Source organism: Neodiprion virginianus, chromosome 1, assembly GCF_021901495.1.
Source record: "Neodiprion virginianus isolate iyNeoVirg1 chromosome 1, iyNeoVirg1.1, whole genome shotgun sequence".
NCBI lineage: Eukaryota > Metazoa > Arthropoda > Insecta > Hymenoptera > Diprionidae > Neodiprion > Neodiprion virginianus.
Window position 1 is genome coordinate 6,585,124 of NC_060877.1, and position 21,707 is coordinate 6,606,830.

At 42.3% G+C, this 21,707-nt stretch overlaps 1 protein-coding gene across 1 annotated transcript in view; it reads left to right on the forward strand.

Annotated features, from left to right (window-relative positions):
• LOC124299932 (chondroitin sulfate N-acetylgalactosaminyltransferase 1) overlaps positions 1-21,707 on the forward strand; it is a 78,287-nt gene that overhangs the window by 49,188 nt on the left and 7,392 nt on the right. The window contains exons 3-4 of the mRNA XM_046753401.1: positions 3,592-3,740; positions 18,866-18,985. Of these exons, the coding sequence (XP_046609357.1) occupies positions 3,592-3,740; positions 18,866-18,985 (269 nt within the window). The remainder of the gene's footprint in view (positions 1-3,591; positions 3,741-18,865; positions 18,986-21,707) is intronic.

The window sequence follows — 21,707 nt, forward strand, 5'->3', positions numbered from 1 at the left end:
CGTACAAATATGAAACATTTTATTGTTTTTTCTTTTTTGTTTTGAATGCAAACACCCAATACGAAGTAAAAACTCGCTGAATTCGGGAACAACTCGTCGAATATGCATCGACGCTAATCAAGTCGCGAATTACATTTCGAACCGTAGGGTGCAAGCTACAATAACCTATAATCCATTGGAGGGTGAAGTCGGATTTTTGTTACCCCTGGACGTTATCAATCTCGCGTAGCCATATACCTTGCAATTTATCTGCAGGGATTTCCCAGGGGCTTACTGCAGCAACGTACAGTATATATCGCGCGTCGCCTTTCTCTCTCTCTCTCTCTCTCTCTCTCCCCCCCCCCCCCCCCCCTTCCCCCGCTCTCTCTCTTCCTGGCTTATTTTCCGCCTGTCTTTTTCGCCCCCTTTTTTTCCGGTCCGTGCCGGTGTCAATTGCTCTTGAAATTCTTTACGCAGAAGAGATTTCTCTCTGTTTGTTTTTTTTTTTTATTTTTTTATTTTCTACCTCTCTCTTACGTTTTTGTTTTCAGAGAAAATTCTCGATTCCTTCTCTCATTGTCAGCTCCGCAAACGCCGACCGCTCCCTCGACATTTGACATTAAATGCTGCGTAGGAGTAAAAGCACGGACGAATATCCAACCCGACGTGGTTATTAAATTGATACATTCAGAGGCAGCAGCGGGGTGAATTATTAACGTAAGAAAAAGCCTCGTAAGTACAAGTGCGCTGCTCCATCCCTCCCTGTTTCTTTCCCTCTCTCTCTCTCTCTCTCTCACTCTTCACATTTCCGGAAAATGAGTAGAGGCCCGTTCATCCCGAGGTATAAATAAGACAAAAGCAAAGTCACTGCTATTTTTTGTACACTTGTAAATAAAATATAGGTACTTTTACAAAAAATATACGTACATGCACTGTGGCGATGTATAATGCGCAAAGTAAATGTATTGAGGGAAGAAGGAGAGCGAGAGAGAGAGAAAGAGAATTCGAAAGACGAACGAACAAATCCAACCGTTGGTAGGCTTACGGCATTCGATGAAGAGAAGTCAACTTCAGATTTCAATAAAACTAAATTGTGTTCAAGCAGCGTGGATACGGACTGAAACCTGATCAAGCAATGATCCACTAATAAAATCTCGACGAGGGTTACCGTTAACAAATTGCAAATTTCTTTAATCAATAGAATCACACTGATAAACTATTTGTAGTTGCTCACTCTACGTTGTATAACATCGTCGATATGCTCTAATCTCTCATCACTGCACCAATTTCTAACCGAACCTTGCTTTACTCCGCTTTCTCGTTATTGTTGAGATGGGATGGATAATTTCGAGAGAGAGAAAGACACTCGACGCGGCTCTCCAATTTGACAAAATATAATAAAAAAGGTATATTGTACACATTACCGATACAGTAGAAAAATAATAAAAGAAAAACTAGAACGTTACGGCAATCCAAAAGAAATTAAAATAAAAATAATTTTCCTTTACGCTAATTAACGTAATCAACTGCAGTAATCGAAATAATGAATTATAATAATTGAGCTAATTAATTTGCGCTTTAAACGCGATTAACAAACTCGACCTACTTAACGCAACTTTAATAAAACTTGTCCTACTCAGCGCAACTTTACATAATCGTAATTCCTAAACTTTATCAAACGTAAGTAACTGTAATAGTAATATTCGTAATCGTAATCTTGCACTGAAACGTAAGCCTTAACCTCTGTTTCAAACCATTTTATGCATTATTCTTCATTCGTCCATTTTATATAATTTCCAAATTTTCGTAAAAGGTTACAACGCCCCGAGGCTATCGATTCAAGAGGAGTAAAATTTGACGCAGAGGTAATTCGAAAACACTTCTTGCCCCCCGAAAATAAAGCGTGCCGAGATGCACGAAGGTACTTTATTCATCGTTGAAAATTTCTTTTGATCTCTGCTGCAGGATATTCCGCCTCCGTTTTTCCTCAGCCGGCTTTCGCTCAACTCGCCGCGATCAAAGCTCCAAAAGTTTTCTCACACTTATTGTACTCCGGTGAAAATTCCGCGAAGCTTTTTGAATTCGCGGAACGTTTCGCGCCGTTTGTTGTACTCGGAAAATGCTAATCAAACCCTTAGATCAATATGCCAGCATCGACGACCCTCCCGGGCCTTCGTGCCCTGCCGAGATCCGCAAGCTCGATTCTCTCCCCCGGCTGCAGCTCAAGCCCACCTTGTTTTCGAACAAGATTGTTATCGCCGAAAGTTACGCGTTTTCCACCCCATTCCGCGCGCCCCCAACGACGATTACTTTCATAATAGGATTTAAAGAGTTCGCTGCTTGCCTCCAAGCCTGCTTACCTTCGGCTAATTTACTATGCGGGTGGAATACTTCAGCCTACGTGGTGTTTATCGGGAGCTTTCACCATTGTCTTCAGACATTTTACCGTCTTTATTGCTGCTCATCGCTCGAAACAAGCTTCTTAAACATTTCCTCATTTTTCACTTTAATTGGGTACTTGACGATAAATTATTACGGACAAGAGTATCGTCCCTATTCGGTATAATGACTTGTTCACCTTTTTTCGGTTTGGCATTCGTTCGCTGCATCGAAACGCTGCTCGATTAATTATTTTTATCATTGACTTTATATTCAACCTTCTCAAATATTGCTGCGTGAAATTTTCTGATTATCGGACATTTAGGGCTCTCATATTTCAAGCCATACAACGCAAGAAGTGCGTTGAAAACAACAATTCCAGTACCCTCTCAAATTACCTGTCATAATTTAATCGTTTGCGAGAAATTACCCGGTATAAATGTACGAATAAAAATGACGAGCGATTCATTCGCTCATTGAAAATGAATAATTTATGCTACACATGTAACTTGTTATGTTAAATAACGGTTACAGTAGGAAATGCGGAGAATAACGAGATAAGTCTTGACGAGTTGAAATGAGGGGAACTCGAGCTTCCTTCGGTTCGTATTTTTTATTCATCTTCTCATCTCTCTCTTATCTTCTGTAATAAATTTTTTCTCCACTTCGACCCAACTTGGGGGGGAAATTTTTCTCCTTTGACTCTGTCATATTTCAAGCCCGCATGAACATTGGATAATTCGAGATTATGAAAGCAACGAGCCCGCGACGACTAACGAGGCTCCCGAGAAAATCTACAGACGTCGTCATCGAGCCACAAAGTCAAACGAAAGCTCCTTCAAGAGTTATCGCCTGAACGAAGCAGGGTATTTACGATCCTTCAAACGTATTTCAAGGACCTTGCACAACCGCGGTGCCGAAAATATATCAAAAGGACTCGGCCCCGGCTCGTTCCCGCATATTTTGCCGAATTATAAAAATAATTAAACTGCAGAGGACGAGAAGACAAAAGGAAAAAAAAGAATTCTCGAGTATCAGAAGACAATTACGTCTGGAATTATTTTTCTTTTTCCTTCTTTTGTCAAGGAAAATAACGGTAATAACTCGGTTGTTTTCATTACCAAAATTGAAAAAAAATTTTTATCAACGACCGAACGAAGGCGTCTCTGATTCACACTGTTTCTCACTCAATCACAGCGATTTTCTAAAACGAGAATTCAATCTTCCTTCCAGGCGACGCCGGGACATGATGCTTCGCGTTCTGGGTGTGCGACTTCTGTCGCGTCTGCTGGTCCTCGTCTGTTCCTTGTCGTTGCTGTCGCTCCTTTTCCTGAGCAGATGCGGTTTCAACAATTTGGAGAGTGACTTAATCGACACTGCCGGTGAGTAGCGAACAATGAAATTCTGTCGCGAACGCAGTGAAACGGAGCTGAAGTTTCACGCCGACGAACGACAAAGAGGTAAAAAGAAAACCTGTTCTCTTTTCGTTCTTCCCTTCGTTTTCTTATCGTAAAATATACATTTGTTTAAAGCGTAATTGCAAAGTGCCGGTTATGCGTGTATATTCAAGAGCGCAATAATCGCGTATAAATTGAACGTTACCCGGGCTACAATTCCCGACGTAGAGCGTCGCGATTTACGAGTCTCTCTACTGCCAGGAAAACGACGACCCTGATACCCTTGCTCGTCAAGATCCTCGACCCGCCTCGAGATGGGTCCGTACCACAGACTATTACCCATTATACCTTTCTGTAGGTACATATAATATTACAACCCAAATCCCGCGTAAATATACCGAGGAAGCTGTAGCAAGGATTCTCTGTGGCAAATGTGACACGGAATTAGTCGCGGGTGAAATTTGAATTTTGAATTGGAACACATACGACTCGGTATTCACAACTTTATCCCACCGCTTAGTGTTCTTATATTTTTATTATTTAACAGTTTATTTTTTTTTTTTTGCACACATTTACAAGCTTCGGTAATATTATATTTTTCAGAACGTTGAGACGTATTTTTTGCCTTGAAACGCGATCCCGAACTGCCGGTTTTTCACAAAGAATTCAACGCTCGAGGCCTCGGCTCAATTTTTCATACTTGTGATTGGGATGTCTGATAATATCGCGAACTTATACGCGATTGGAATAAATTTGCAATTTCGGTTGGCAGAGCACGGATATGCTGGAGAATAATCTGAGCTGCGGATACGAGGTCGACTTAATCACATTCCCGCATTTGATTGTTGTTGACAAACGATAAGACATCCCCACCCGGGAATTTGAAAATACGATAATATACCGTGGCTTTCGGGTATATAGGGCATAATCCACTTCGTCAGCGAAAATGGCAAGGCGATTACGACCCGATTTAATTGGTACTTGCCGAGACTTCAGCGTCTCCAATTCACGTTGAACGGTTTCCCAGCGTGTGTACCTAGACGTAGACAACAAAGACTGGCGCCAACCCGGTAAAAGTAAGCCTCTTGGTTCAGCCGCGATCACCGATCGACGATTTTTCGTCAGGCGAACGTGAATTCATCCGGCGAAACACATTATTCGTTACGTAATGTAACGAGATGTATTCTTTCAAACCCTTCCGATGAATCTGAACAGAAAATGTATTGAAAGTTACATGAATTGAAGCTTGTTTTTTTTTTTTTTTTGACTCCACTACGTAATGTTAAGAGTTAACTTTTTTCGCATAAAAATGTATTTTGACAGGAAAGTAAGTTGATTTGAAAAAACAAATTTCGAATACAAGTGGATTTGTGCTTCGAAGCAAAAAAAAAAAGAACGCTTCTTTCGCGTCGAAACAAAGAGGAAATATTTTCGAGGCGGTGGAAAAATTTATCCGGTTTTCAGAAATGTCATTTAATTTGTATAAACTTTTCCGCGAGTGTTGAATATTCCGCTTCGGGGGCCGGAGATGAGTTTTTCCTTTTAACCCAAAAACAAGGCGATACGACACGTTGAAACGCGTCTTTCCACGGGGGTTTCAAAATTCTAAAACCGGGACAATGCCCGTCATTGTCTCCATTGTTTCAGATGGAATAACTCGAGTAAGCGGTGCCCGTGGGTGCAGGGGTAGGTAATAAGTTAACGCCACTAGGGACAAAGAACTTTTTACCGAACAAAAACAATGGGAAGTAATCGCTGTGTAAATGTACATGCATGCCGAGAACCGAAAGTGTCCTGTGTACGAAAGTGAGAGACGGAGCGTTGAGGGGGCGGGTCGGCGGTAAGCCTTACTCAAGGGTTACTTTAAAGTGGCAAAAGGGAAGGTGCGGTCGGAGAAAAGGGGTGAAGCGGCAAAGAGACTGGGAAGACGGTGTAAGATCGTTGAAGCTAGACCATTAATTAGGAAAAGTAATTAAGGCGCTTGTTGTTGCGAGTGAGACGGAATGAAAATTGCCAAACTACTTCCTGGCGATAGTTTTTCAGAAATTCATTTACATCGTATGGGATGCGAGTCTTACGTACGAACCTGAGTATCGACTGAGAAACGAGAGTGTCGCACTGAACTTAAACTTGGATCAGAGTTGATATCGATCAAGGATAAATATTATCTGATTGTATATATAGGAAAGAAATTTCGGCAGGATTCTTTACATACGCGTCACTGATTCTCGGCTTTTTTCTCGTAGGAAATAACATTTTTATACTGACATTCAAATGTCACGGTCTTGATTATTTTATAGCGGCGTGTAGATTTAGGCACCGTTTCGAAAGTTTCACAGGTGTTGCGAGGAGATGAATTTCGCGATTAGAACTGACAGTGAAGGAAAAGTAAAGCGACGAAGGATCCTGTATCAGATTGGCTGAATTTGGCGTTCGTTTCAACGATAAACTAGGGAAAACAATCTGCAAGAGAGAGGATTTTGCGGTTCAGTGTCTGAATTATGGATTGCGCGAATTCCGATGTCAAGCCGGTCGTGTCTTCCTCGTGTCTAAATTTATCCGAATACTAGACAAACGCGTATTATTTATACCGATGTTCCTTTCTGGGAGAGGATCGATGATTCCGCAAACAGCTGGTACGGTTATAACAAACGATCATATACGCTGCATGAATAATAAATTGTGAATATATGGGAGAGCGAGCCTCTTGAAATGAAAAGGGGCGCTTTCGGGCTGCTTAAATAAGCACGAAGGCTGCATGTATTCGTTCACCGCTTGGGGTAAATTAATTGACGACGTTTCAATAACAGATGACGCATTTCGAAACGAGAGATACGCGTTCGGCCCGTTGTAACGTACAAGCGAAACGTACTTGTCCGGATCACTTGACGATTCAAACGGAAACTCTTTGCAACGGTGAATTATTACTTATCAAAAGAGGTGGGAGATTAAACTCGGCGCCGTGCGAGTTTCTATCTCCGCATTCCCTAGCCGTTGCTGCCGCAGCGGCATGGGACATTAATTAACTAGAGGTTAAATAATATGCTCCTAATCCGCAGCAATTTATCTTGTCCGGTTAGCGCAGTGCCGGTTCAACCGCGCTGCAGTGAAAACCACCCCTCTGCATATCTGTAAGCGCGCCGTTTTGCCCGAATAGCTCTACGAAAATGACCGAAATTCAACTGCAAGCTCGGCAGTGAAGTTGAAACAACGAATTTGAAAAGTTTCGAAAGCGCCAAATTCAGAATTTTTTTGCCACGAAACTTAAAGTAAAGAAATCAAACTTTGACGAAATATCAAAGTTTTGAATTGGCCGAAGAACGAAAATGATGAAAATTTGAAAATTACTCTATCAAAACGTTATTCTTTGTAACTTTGCCAGGTTTCCAACCGTTCGAAACTTTGTTATTTCTTCAAAGTTTGATTCCTTTACTTCAAGTCTCTCCACCAAATAATTCGGAATCAGGTGCTTTCGGAACTTTTCAAATTCGGAACCTGAACGCCGCCTCGAGGCGCGAACTACAAGGACGCGATATTTTGGCGATGTTAAAAACCGCAGTGATTATAATTCAGCCGTGAATTTTCTCATCCAGGGAAAAGGCCGCGTTTTGAGGTCTCGACGCGTTTGTTATTACACACGCGACTAACGTGCGTCAGGCGGGTATAACGTAGCCTCTAACAAATTTCTAGATGTGCGGTGATAATAGAAACCCGCGTCCCTCTTCCGCTCCGCTTCGCGACTCCCGCTGAACCTCCGTCCGCAAAGTGCTTCAACGTTAAACTTGAATGCGAATAATTTTGCTGAATATGCATGCGCGAATTTGCCAGGCAGCCAACCGCGGTGCGTCGGCTTTCCGGCGTTAAGTTTCCCGTTAACGAGTGTCGAGCCGCGTTGTAAGTGTTTGATGCCGGATCATTCCCGCCTTCCGTGAGTGCCGAATTACGCCGTAATCAGCCCGTTTCTCTTCCTCTTTATTTCTCCACCCGCAAATCTTGTATATCGTATTCGGGGCATAATTTTCAAAAATTGCTATTCTGACCGGTAAAAAATCTGCTGTACGTAAAGTTGCGACGGACGACTTGGCGGCATTCGACGATCTGGGAATTCCGTCTTGCGGTTTTCTCCCTTTCGTTTCCCTCCTCGCACTTCTTTCGATCGTTAAAAGTGCACGGCGAAAGAAAAAGGAGGAAACAGCCGGTATTCTTGCTTGCAGCTCCTGTACCACCGGAGGGAGCTATTTGAGATTCATGAGCTGTACCCGCTGCATGATATACATAGAACACGTCGCCCCCTGTAAGCTCTGGAAACACACTCCCGGCCGTGGACTACAGGGCGTCAAAATAATACTATTCTCTTTCGAACGGGAATAAATTCGCTTTTTGCGCGCAAGCCGGGCGATTCGAGATTCAAGAGCGATTTGCGCTTCGAATCAAAACCGCATTCGTTTCAATAACGTTTTTCGTTTGAGCTTGCGCGAACGTAAAATTGAAACTTGGAAAGCGTGGTCGCTTTGAAATTCTAGAGGGTTGATTTTCGGATCGTTTATTCTACGCTACTTCAATATCCGAAAGCCGTTCGTGATATAATTATGTAACGCGTGATCATTTTTAACTTCCCGTTTCTCTGTTTTCAGAGGAAATGAATTTATTGTAATCAGCCCGAAATTGAAAATTTTATTTTTTACTAGATTTTCACGTTTCGAAGTTTAGAAAATCACCTCGATTTCCAAAAAATCAAATAAAAATGGTGATATCCTGAGAATGGGTTAACAGATTTGAGTGAAAATTGGTGCCCTAAGGTTGTTTGGATCGCCAATCACGAAGATAAGATCAGATGTGTAAAATTCATATATGGCGTATTCAACAAGCTGTAAAAGAACTAAAAACATTTGGGTTTTTATGAAAATTTTCACTAGTCGGTTTGTTGGGTGGCTGATCACGAATCTGAAGTCAGATTGCGAGATCCGAAATGTCGATCCAATACGGTGGAAAAAAATCTAAAATCTTCCGATTTCGGTGGAAATTGGTAGGCGGCGGTTCTGTTGGATCACCTATAACGAATCCAAGTTTATATTTCCAAAATTTGCAATGGTGGATCCATTATAGTGGTACAAAATAAAAAAAATCGTGATATTTTCATGTAATATGGTGTCGAAGGGCTTGGAAGTCGATATTCACAAATCTGAACTTATAGTTCGAAATTCGAATTAGGTATTAGTTTATTTTTTTTTCATCATGAATTTGAAACATGCAGAGTGAGAACGGGAAGTCTAAAGCCGCTTGTTGCAATTACGAATTTTACTCCAGGCATAGAACCTGTTGGAAATTTTTCTTTTCAAAATTCAGAATCTCACCTACCTGTTAAAAAAAGGATCTACACTTTCATCCGACAAATCTCCGCCTTGTGTAACCCGATCGCAGGTGTAACGAAAAATTCGCAAGAGCAACACGTGCGGCGTTTTACAGTCACGTGTTTATTTTCTCATCCGTAGAAAAATCGTGCCCAAGAGGCCACTTGCTTATACCTTGGAAATTTAAAGCTCGCCCCGCGTACGTGAACCGCGAATTTTGAGGGTATATTCGGAGAACAAAGGCACGTGAATTATGAAGCAGCTTCAAGATTATTCGCGAATTTTAACGGCGCCCGGTTTTGCAGATGCAGAACTAGATACGTACGTCGGAGTGAGTTTGCAGCGTATGGCGAATACGTAAGATCCTAGCTACGGTCCTATTTTCTCGACGACGTCGTCGTTCTTTCCGACTTGCGAGCTTCGTAAGCTCGGAGCAGCCCGGAGTCGTCTTTGCGAAATACGTGAGGCGACTGCCTGAAAGGGCGCGTCGTTACGCCAAGTGTCAAGGCGATTCGACGGGCGAGAATATGTGTGTACCGCGATGTGTGCCTCCGGGAAAAGCGGAAGAAGCTGTCAAGCTCGAAGGTGCGGTGAAGAAAAGCTCATTTTTCCAATCGATCGACGCGCAAACCTCCGAGGACTTGTTACGTACAGTAAAAGAAGCCTCGAGTTCGAAAGTTTCAAGTTTAGCAGAGACGAGCGAAGTTCTTGTTGAAAACCAACGAGAAGGAAGAAGCTCGGCAATACGGCGAATCGGAGGAAACCGCACCTAACACAAATTTGAAGACGGATCGGACGACCAGCTTCATTCCCTGTCCTTATCATTTCATCTTTGTCTTCGAAACTTGATAATGGCAGAACGACGATGATTTCATGACGTAAGGAAACAAGATCAAACAATGCGCAATACGTACGCGTTAGTTGAACAAATAAGAAAACATATCTAAGGTGACGTCACGTAGGCTTGATATTTTGTGCTTTAGTGTTTATATTATCATTCTTGCAACTTTTCACTGCAGAAGCTGGCATTTTCAGCAGACAGAATATGCGGAAATAAATCAGTAACCTATTTACGTGATTTCTGTGCGTTATCTTGTCCGTAAAATCGATCTTCGGTTCTGGCGCACCTTGTTTCCTTACGTCACGGATGACCCGTGCAATTATTCGAATGACGAGATCGAGGGTTGAAGGGGCAGAGTTTCGGGGTGACTAAGTAATTAGCAGCGTTCAATCAATCAATCAATCAATCACCGACGGCTCGGGAATTGATTAATTAATCAAAGCAACGGCGAATAGAACATTGGACGAGTGGTGCCTTTCGCTCGTACGAGAGCAGGCCTTTATTTGTGTGAGGAGGTACATCGTGATTCGTGAACGATGGTACGCGCAGCCGCTATTTGGTTGTGTCAAACCTAGGGGGGACAGAATTGGCGCGAGAGCTATCACGGAGGCGAAACCCGAATTAATTTGCAACAGCGCATACGTACGATATGTGGAAGTAATTGTGCGAGTGGCGGAATCATTAGAACGTTATTTTACAGAGGCAAATAACTCACGTCTTGTCGAATGAAAGCGACAATATCGAATGAATTCAACGGTTTGCACGCCCCAAAATTGCAAATCGATACCGCAGATGCAGCGAAAATAAACCGTCGTTCCGTGCCGATTCGTTGCAATTGTGCTCCGTCGGATATTCAAAGTCCTTAAATTTTGCACGGGTGTCAACGACGGCAGGACTCTAAATCCTTTTTTGGGACGACTTTCGAGCCGCTGGTGTAACGCGGAATTTACTCGGTTTAATAGAATCTTTCGCAACCAACGGGGGCGATTTTAAACACAGTCACTGACGGATCAACGCGGCGTGATACATCCGAGGTTATTTCTGCTAAAATCAACAAGCGAAAAGCGCCACCGTTAAAATTGGAGTTTTTGGCAAACAGGAGCTTACCTCCACAAGCGCGTCAAGTTCTTCGACGATCCTGATTATCGGGAGAAGAGTTAATTGCTTTTTTCCCTGCGCATGTAATACCGACGCTATATAAATTTTTGCCGTTTCCCTGCGAATTGTTTATTTATTTTTCTCTTCGTTACGGTAGCACGGTTAAAACGATAAATACACGCGTATCACCGTTTCGGTGCTTTCTTCGCCTCGCTGCACGTCAGTTCACTTCGAAAGAAACTCGAATCGGGCCGAACATCCCTCGGGATACGAATGGTCGACGATCACCGCGGCTCAAGGATGAAGGACCCCGTCCAAACGAACCGGAAATTAATCTGGTTGACGGCCATCTGATGGATGCGTTGGTTAATCGAATCACAAAGCTGAAAATATACCCTCCCTCTACGCAACTCGAGCGTGAGATGAAAAAAAACTCGATATAAAACTGACGAAGTTAACTTATAATTCGATCCTGTAAAACTCTAGTTTGGGAAATTTAATATCCTGAATATGAAAGCGGCGTAAAATGGAAAATAAACGTTCGTTCTTACGTTCGACGATGTTGGCAAGGAAAGAAATCAAATAATTTTTTCAATTCGCTAAGATAATTTGATCGTATTAACGATGCTCATGCCTGCAATATTCCGCGCTACCTGACACTTATTGCTAATTCGAATCCTTACGGCAATTTAAATGCCAGTATTGCTCGATCTAGTGAAATAAATAATCGATGAACGAAGAAGAGCGCTTAGTGATCTGTTCGTATTAACTTACCGGATGTTGGTGACGTTAAGGTAACGTCAGGTGTAGCTGATGCAGAGGGTGGTAGTCGACGGGCCGGTTACGGGATCGTGACTGCCTGCCACGGGGTGAGGATCGTATTTCATCCCCGAAGCGTAAGTTCCAGACGAACGATGAAATTACAAGGAAATGAAAAATTTCCTCATACCTAATCTTGCGCCTGACGTTCGAGACGACGAAGACGTTGCAGAGGGTTGATCGATTCGTCTGCAGTATTTTGCGAACCTTTTGTTTAATTTATTTTCTCAATTTCACGCACAATATTGCTCAGAATATCGGGTCCCACTTTTCAAGTCAATATGCGTTGAGCAATACGGGAATAAAAGTCGATTATTCCCTTGTTGCATGATATACCAATATCACTTGCTTTGGAATGAAACGAAGTCCACGAAACATCAGGTGAAAATGCATTCATCCTGTGGTCATGCCGTGCCCATAAAATAGTGAAAAATGTTGATCGGAAGAAATCTGAAAAAATTACGGAACATCACACGAAAGCAGATATTCACACTGTGAAAAAAAGACGACGATGCTTCTTCAAAATTGACCGGAAAGGAGGTGGAGTTTCAAAACGAAAAATCTGAAAAAATTCTCGATACGTACAGATATCGTGTCTGCTGGATCTGGATTTTTTTTCAAAATTTTACGAGTAAAAGTTGCAGAGTTGTCGCGAAAAGACTAAAAATCACGTCTTGTGCGATAACTTGAAGCAAAATGGAGTTAGAAGAATAAAATTTGGCGTGAGTTATTTACTAACAGAAAACAGTCGGTCACCCGCAGAATCCATTTTGAGATAAGGCATGCTTACCCAGCAACACCCTTTGTTTACTCCGGAAAGATCTCGGAAGATTGTATCGAAATTTTCCACAATGGAATGAGCACATAATCGGAGTGTGAAAGAAGCTTATCGACGTAACAAGACAAAACGAGTGTAGGTTTTGACCACTTTATACGATAATTAATAATCTCCGAAACTGCTGGGTTACACAGACGTGCCAATAATTATGATCACCGGATGGAAATACCAAACAAGCGGGTGTTAATTGAATTTCCATTGTTTCGCGGGATGAATATGCGCGGCGAGTCAGCCCGGGGCGACGAAAGGTGAGGAGGAGGGGTTGTTAGTTTGAGGAGGAAACTGGAAAACGTATAAATTGAGCCGGGAACCGTTTTAGCCGGCCGTATTTCCGGCCGATGCCGGTTTCTGCACGTATCCGGGCAGCATTCCGGGTCGAAATTTCACCCGGCACATCAGCCTTCGCGATCAGGCTTGTCAAAATAATCGCTGCGAGGGGCTGATAATTTCTGGTTTGCTGCAAGCATAATATCCGTAAAGCTTGCAGCGAATTATCCGCGGTTCCACCCCTCGCAGGATACAGGCTTGTATACACGCAGCCGTCTGCACTCCACCTCTACACCAAATGTGCAACAATGCCGCTGATGACAGGCTATTATATGCGAAATAACAATGGGCTTCGCGCGATACACGCGTGCGTACATCTGCGCTGTTCCAGGCTGGGTAATCGAATTTTTTCGTTATTGTTTAACAATGTTTTAGCGTTAGTCCGATTCCTCTTTTTAGCTGCGCATACATTGTAATGCAACATTGAGACAAACTCAAATTCGCCGGGCTTTAACTACAGTAGAACCTCGTTTATCAGAATTAATTGTAGGACCGAGCCTAGTTCGTATAGCCGAAAATCAATTTTTATTTTAAGGGATGCGTACGACAAAAAGTCAAATCGACAAACAGTCTATATTAAACGTCTGAGTACGTGTTGAACATTTTTCAAATATCAAACGCTTATTTCATTACTTCGGGTTTATTGAGTCATCCATAATTAATTGAAGAACGGCTGCTGCACATTTTTTAACTGGCAACAATTTAAATTTCACGACAAAAATATATTTTTTGATAAAAGTTCGAAAAAAGAATGGAAAAATATGTATTGTACGATATTTCTTTGAAAAAGTTTCACCATTCGCACCTCGCCCCTTTTTTGCTATGCCCAATTTGCCGTTTTTTTTTTTTTTTTTTAATTTATTCTCCTTCTGCCACCCCACGTGGCTTTTATCCTTACACGACACCTGTTATTTACCGTGACGTACGTTTAATCAAGATGAATACACGCTGCTGTTGGATCGCGCATTGCGTCATAATATACATGTATACAGCCCTCAACGCAATGTATTATTTTAAGTGACTGCAGGGCTAGGGCATGGCATGTTATAAATGAAATATACATACCCCAAAATGATGACAGAGCACTCAATGTATTTTCACTCCCGTACAATTTTTTAACCAACGTTTTATCCAAATATTTGTCTCTTTTTTGTGGTACGTTAAAAAATCACTATGCCATTTCTGAATTTGGTACTGCAATTGACTAACCAATTATTGAAATGAATTGAAGCTCTTTATCGAATAATCGAATTTGGATGATTCTAACATCTCTTTGAAAACGCAAAAATAAAAAGTGGTGGTTTCACAAAGAAATGATTAGATATTCATGGTTCGTTTAAAATTGCGTTAAAATGATTGGGAATTTAGTAAATTTGTTCGATTTCAAGCTACGATAGCAAATTTCATTCGGGAATTTATTCTAGAAACAGTGAAATCCACTGCGTGTAGTGTAAAATCTGCTACCTACATTTGTAGTAAAAAATATAGTTGCCACGGGTATTCATTTAGCAAAAATCTTGCTGTGTGTCTCTCTTCCGTCAGTTTTGAGTAAAATCTGCCTCTATTCTTATCACCGCGACGTTTATTTCTTACCCTCACGTGCCGCCAGCTTCCCAAGATTCGAAATGACTGAATGGCACGCGGTGAGGGGAGTCGGGAGTCTTTGGACGGGCATTAGATTCCGAGCAAAGAGCCACTCGAGGAAACGTGCCAGTCACTATTCGTCTGTATCAAAGTACCTACCTACCATTGCCGAGTCGAGGTGAAATTAGAGGAATTAGCGGAGACGGAGATCAAGGAGAGCAAGAAGGACGGAGAAATAGAGGGTGTCTGCCCATCCATCGTACGTCAGTGGCACACGATGACGCACATTCAACGTGGCTTTTTGTTCAAAGGAGGAAGCGGCGGTGGGTGCGACTACGGCAATTAATTATATCGTACGGATCTTAAATTATCACCACCGCTAACAAGTCTGCCGAGTCGCGGGGATAATATCGTTACCGAACGCGAGTCGAGCTTTGCCCAAGAAATATTCCGATTATCGAAGCTGGATCGAAAAGCTCCCAACAGCCTTTCCACTTCCGACGCGTGTCTACAAATGATCCTTGGAAAAATTTTCTTTTCTCACAAGGCTTAGATCTTTTCAGTGACGATTAGTATCGATTTCCCCTACAACTGGAGGAGAAGACGTTTCGATACAAACAGAGAGAGATTGATCAATGGATTGATAAGTGCAGTATTTGTGTCTTGGTGTGACCTTCGGGCAAACATTAGCTGAACAAAGATAATAATAATTACTTAATACTAATTAAAAATATAAATTTTCGTACAAGATTATAATAATTTCGTGATACCAGTTACAGATTTGTATAGTTGAGATATAGTTAGAAAGGAGAGAGAGAGAGAGAGAGAAGCAGATACGAGAAATTGTTTCGCGAAATGGTCTCAGAGTCCAACGTAAATAGAGAGAATCTCCACGAGCGGCGTTGAATATATTAAACGGGGCATGAGATAATGGAGAAACTGACCCCGTATAAACAACGCTTGATGATGTAAGGCGTGTAATAATATACTAAACACAGGCTAGATAAGCCCCTGATTTTCTACATATCAAATGTAAGATAAGACACAGATTCACGAGTCGGCGCCGACTGCGGACGGGAAGTGATAAATTGCGTAATGACGATAAACCAAATCGTACTGTGATTAAACAATCGAGAGATAAGAAAAGTAAGCAAACAAAGCGTTTTATTTACGCTCCATATTTATAGAAACAGTATCTTGTAATGTCTCGAACTACGTAACGTGCAGACTTAATCATACAGAGAAATATACAATCGATCTCAAATTTCATTGTAAAATAACGTATCGTGTGGTGCACCCTTAGAATCGATCTCGATTACTGGAACCCGCGAAACTTATACATCGTTGTATGGAAAACTGGCAGCGGATAGCAGCTTTCAAGCTGCGGTGTATTACGCTATAACTATAGACAATACAGCGAGGGTGTTGTTGCGAAATTAGGTGTAATTATACAGCATCCTCCACTGCCTCGTAGAGTTTCCGTAATCGAAACCTGATCCCAGGGCCTGCGGAAGACTGACCTTTAATTACCCAACAATAGCGTGCATGCATGTATAATTCAGTACCCCCGAATCGCCGCGGGCTAGGAAACTGTTAATTATTTGCGAAATATGCCACGGAAGTTACCGGGGAGTAAAACGTTTCGTTGTACAATGCGCCGACTGAATATCGAGCGAAAAAAGCAATTGCGAAAACGAGAAATTTCCCTTCACCCCTTCTCTGCACGCTGCCAGCTGTCGAAGGGTTATTCCATCAAACCTCGCGCCACCCGAATTTCCGAGGGTGCGGGATTGCGGAGTGACGTAACCGGACATGAACCAACCCCGTCCCATCCTGCAAGCTTGTTTATATTCCATAACGCATCGCTGGTCACTCTGACGCTTCTGTTTACCATCGACATGTGGACATTATCGAAGTACGCCTACAAACCGCCTCCGCGATCCAGCAGCCCCGATGCGTAAACTCTGTGCCCGAAAATCGAACACACGTAACCAAGGGTGTAAAAACCGGGGAAGTTTAGTTTATCAATGTTTACATTATACGGGGGGAAAAATTACGAATGTAAACTGCGGAAAGCGTTCGTCTGAAACCCAAAAATTCGAGTCTGAAACAGAATTTGGGTTCCATAGAATGGTGCAAGGGGTGCAGGTTTTTCTTGAGTCGAGGGATTGACGCGCCCTTAAGAAGCTTTTTCGGTGGCGTGACTAAACCGCGGTAATTTTCACGGGAGAACCTTATTCCGGGCGGAGAGGATGATATTTGGTCGGTTGGCCCGACGCCATTTCACGCGAGTCTTCGTTTCAGTTCATGCGATGAATTATGGCTCTGTCCTGCGCCCCTGTTTCTTGGCACGTGAAAATGGGTGATAAAAGGACGAAAAATGAAAAAAGAAAACGCTTACGCACACGCGCGCGCACACAAAAAGCTTCACGCCAAAAGTCACTTTCGGATAATCGACGGTCCGGCGAAAGGCAACGGAAAACGCTTACAGCATTTTTTCGTCCGCTTCCTCTCACATAATTTCTTGGCTCGTGTATCGGCGTTAATTGCAGTCGCTGCTCTTCGCATGTACATGCATAATTCAGGCGAAGGTGTCCAAGCTTTTCAAATTCTCCGTCAAGATAAAGTTGATTAATCAACCTGGCGCGAGATTTTTTACTGTGTAAATGAACTTTGTTACACGCGTTTAATAAAACGATGGGAATAAGCCGTAGCTGTATGTCAAGCCTAGGGTTGAAATATACCGGGTGTCGGGATTTTTTTTTAAAGCTCAATCATCGCGTGATGAAGATTTGTTTAGAAGATGTGGAAACGAGGTAAGGATTCCGCTCTAACCAAGGTGTTGCTTTTGTTTCACTTTTAGTCCAGTCAACATAGGTCTGAATTAAAAATATTCAGGAACTCAAATCCGAAATTACTTTCGAGCTGCATAATCGGCTTTAAAATTTTTTTTGCGTTTTCTTCAAAAACAACTGCTATCGATAGATGAAAAATGACTTGAGCATCGTGTAGAGCGGAAAATCCTACAACGGATTACGTGCTCGCATGTCGGAAGTGGTGACGGATTAACGAATAATGAGAAAAAAATAATAATTCCACCGAAATTCCCCAGATTCCCTCGATAAAGTAGAAATTATTTACTCTTAATTTTTGCTCGCGGCATTTCTTCCCGTTAAAAAATAGTCGATATTCCCACCTTTCTCGTTCCCACCTTTCACCGCGCCCTTGACCTTCGTTTTCGCGACGAAATTCACCGCCCTCTGCATGTACCGTACCAGATAACAGACTTAACCGAGCGTTATGGCCGTTCAGAGTTTCATTTATCGATACCCCGGATGTCCCGAACGCGTTCAACGATCAAATCCATACCTGCGCCCTACGCTCACCCTTTCCCTCGCATCGTTGAGCCGTTTTCGATATTACACCCGGATTCACAAAATTGGAAGAAATATTTGCAAGTTCTTTCGTTTCGAGGCTTTAAAGAATTTCTACGAAATTCAATATAGGTCGCATTACACGTGTATTCGATTCGCGAATAATATTATAATCTGATGAAAAATCGCCGAACACTCGACGGATCGATTTGGCGTTTCTTCGCCGTCATCCAACGCTTCGTCCAATCTTCGGCAAAAACTTTCACCAGGAATATGCTTCGGAGAAGTTTTCCCTTGGTCGGTAGAGCCGATGCGTAATCAATTTGCCAAATTCCCCGTACATCCATGAGAGAGAATTGTTTTCCAACTAAAAAACGTCCGGTGCAGTGCCGAACAAACGAGATATTCGATATGCCTCCCCATCTCGTTAGGACTGAATACTCGCGAGCGGAGTGAAAGGCGCATTGGGGGCAAAATGTGTTTCACTGCATGGGTTATATCATCCAGCCACACAATTCTATCCAGCGAAACGCCGAGTCGGTAAGTAAACGAGGTATTCCAGGGGTGGAATGAGGATATGAAATTGTAACGCGATATTTCGGGGTTCCGGATCCTTTGGAGATGTTATTCCGTCCGCAGAGTGAAGCGTATCTCCGAAGCTGTCATAAACGCGGCTCGCAGCATCGCCTGTCGGCTGCAACAGCACCAAAGGCCAACTTCGTCGTGACGTAGTTTCCAATTTCAGTTCCAATTCCGCCGTTGTTTCGAGGGCAGGAAACAGTACGGGAGAACAATTAATTCTTCAACCACGTCATATGTACAAGGATTTTATATTGAACGAATATACGCGCTGATTAGATTTTTTTCTTCTGTTTCAGGCCCCGTTACGACGACCAGTCTTGCCGAGGCAAATCAACGGGAGGAGGAAACTCGTCTTGAAGTCGAAAGGCTTACGGCTGAAATAAGAACCCTGAAATTGCAGATCCTTCAGCTAACAGGTTCGTTATCTCGCAAAGTGTACATTCTCGCGGTTATCGACGTTTACTTGTACCGTGTATCGTTGAATATCGTCCACCCGACGACTGCAGACGCGTCAAAGGCAATCGAGGAACATTTGGCAGGGTAATTTAGAGACGTGTTCAAAGCCAAGGGAAATCCTGAAGAACGATTTTAGCTGCGAATTCAGAACAGCCAGTCCTCCGTATGTTAAAAAATTAAATCATCGACTCTTTGGCACGCTCGGAGTTCTCGAACTCGTTCCATGAAAAGCGCCGTTTGAAACGTATCGATCAGAGATGAAAATAAGCCGAGAAAGGAGGAAGAGAATGGGAGAAAAAACGACGCAGCTCCAACGCTTCGAGCCGGCTACAGCAATTCGGGTCTTTTTCGTTCACCCTCGGTTAGTCTGGTTAGATATTTATCCCCGCAGGAATAGAGGGAAAAGTTTCGAGTAGATTTCACGGTACTGTTTCAGAGTCCCCCGCGGTGTAAAGCGTCCGGTTTTTCCCAGATATCCACGGGGAGAAACGTCCTTCGGTAAAATAGCTCGCAGTATGCGAACATAAAGAGACTCGCCCCGCGTTTAAATCGATGGTCAATTTGCGAGAACAAACGCGAAATGACCATCGAGGGCATAAGAAGTACAAGGCGGACGTCCAGTGGCCGGGAAAGTTTGATCGGGAAAAACTCTACGTCAAAGGTTCTAATATTCTGCGAAAGTATTTCAGCTTCTATGAACCTGGATAAAGAAGAAAAAAAGAAATAAAAAATAGAAAAATGAAAGTACGGAAGAATTTTCAAAGTGATACGGAGATAGGTTGATCCTGTTTGTATTTTTTTTTTTTTTCTTCTTTTTCTCGACAGAATTATTATGCTCTTCGAATAAATTATTTCGGGTATTTTAGCAGGCTTCTTCGCCCCGCGAATAACAGCGATAAAGCTCTATACATCTCCTCGATAAAAGCGCGATATTTCGAAAGCTTTTCACGCCCCGGTAATATCACTGCCGTAAAATACCCGTCGATGATCCCTCTCGCCAACACTGGAAAGTACATTTTTATTAATAACCGCAGTGATGCATATCGGAGTGGTTTGATCGACGGCTTATTGGTCGTTTCCTCTTTCCTCTTTTTTCTTTCTTTACAATTTACGGCTCCTGTTGCCAGGCTGTCTGCGCAGAATGTCCGCAAATTTTCCACGGCAATCTACTTAAACGTTGCGGTAACGTCGCGACGCTCGTCTGCCTCCCGGCGTCGAGTGATCAGAGTTTCAAAGTATTCGCATCATGTCGAGACTCCTGTCTTCCAAATCCACCGCAAAGTAGCTGGATACTCTTTAGGTACAAGTGCCCTTGTTACAACGGCGTATCGATGAAACAATAAAATTATTGAGCAGGGGATGAAAAGTGGAACTGAACTTGGTCGAATTCAACTTTATCAAAAAAATCACTACTTAAAGGGAGTAGCCACCGAACAACTTCGAAATTTTCGTCTTTTTCTTATTATTTTGTTACTATAATCTCTTCCAGACAGTTTGGCGCAAGAAAAATTAAAAAAAGATATTATATGTTAAAGACAACCGTGCGTTCGTGTGTGATACATATTTATACGCGTTTTTCTCTAAACAAGTGTTGCCACTATAACTTAAAAACGCTTAGAAATATCACGTTGATTTTTTCTTTTAAGTGAAAACATCAACCTTCTCTACAAAGTGAACCTACGTCTATATAAAAAAAAATCTTTTTATTATTGTTGTTATTGTAATAAATGTCATTCATTTTTTGATGTTTTTCAAATTCAAGCCGGCATTCTATTAATTTTCAGTTCTTCGCAAACGCCATTTGAGTTTTATCTCATTTTCGGCTTATTTTCGCTGCCTACTCTCCTTAACAAATTTCTTGCCATTTTTCACGTATAATTCACACCGTTCCTTTAATTTTTATAGATCCGGACTTGTTTAGGTTACAAAGTGAAACATCAACAACAAACATCAGAATATGTCTGATATTTGAAATAATGTTATCATACATGTTTTCTTACAACTTGTTGACACAGTTTTATTTTCGTGAGTTGCAAATTGTAAGTTTGAATGTTTTTCTCACGTTAGAAAAATGATATTTCACTTCAACTGAAACACGATTGACTCGAGTGATCACTTTCGAGATTTTATGTTGAAACCGAAACAGCAAAATTGATTTACGCTGAAATACAATTAAGATTCCGAAAATTCAAGTTACGATAGACCAAAGTTTCGGCATAGAAAAATTCCGAAAAATGACGTTACGATTGAGTAAAATTCCGAAAATTAAAATATACACAGCGTTTACTCAACGTGTGGGTGTGAAGAATCAGAAAAATTCGTAATTCGTCGCTTTCGGAACTTTTAAAATTCAGAATTTCAACCCCACCCCGGTGTAACTAAGCTGAAATTGGATAGAACTATGCGAGGTACGAATATGAAATCGATTTGCGGGCGATCCACGGAGCTGCGTGAATATTTCGCAGCCCGGGTTGATGGCCGGCTGTACGTTCGACAGGCCATAGATAATAATCCCTGTTGAACAATGGGGCTTTAGACGAGTCAACCGCCACGCGTCCTATTATGAGCCAACCACCCACACCCCCTGACTGCGAGCCCTCTCAGCACCCTTCGAGTAATCTCGACAGAGTGCTCAAGGGATTCTGGAATCTGGAGTCGATGATTATCTCGGCGAGCTTTCGC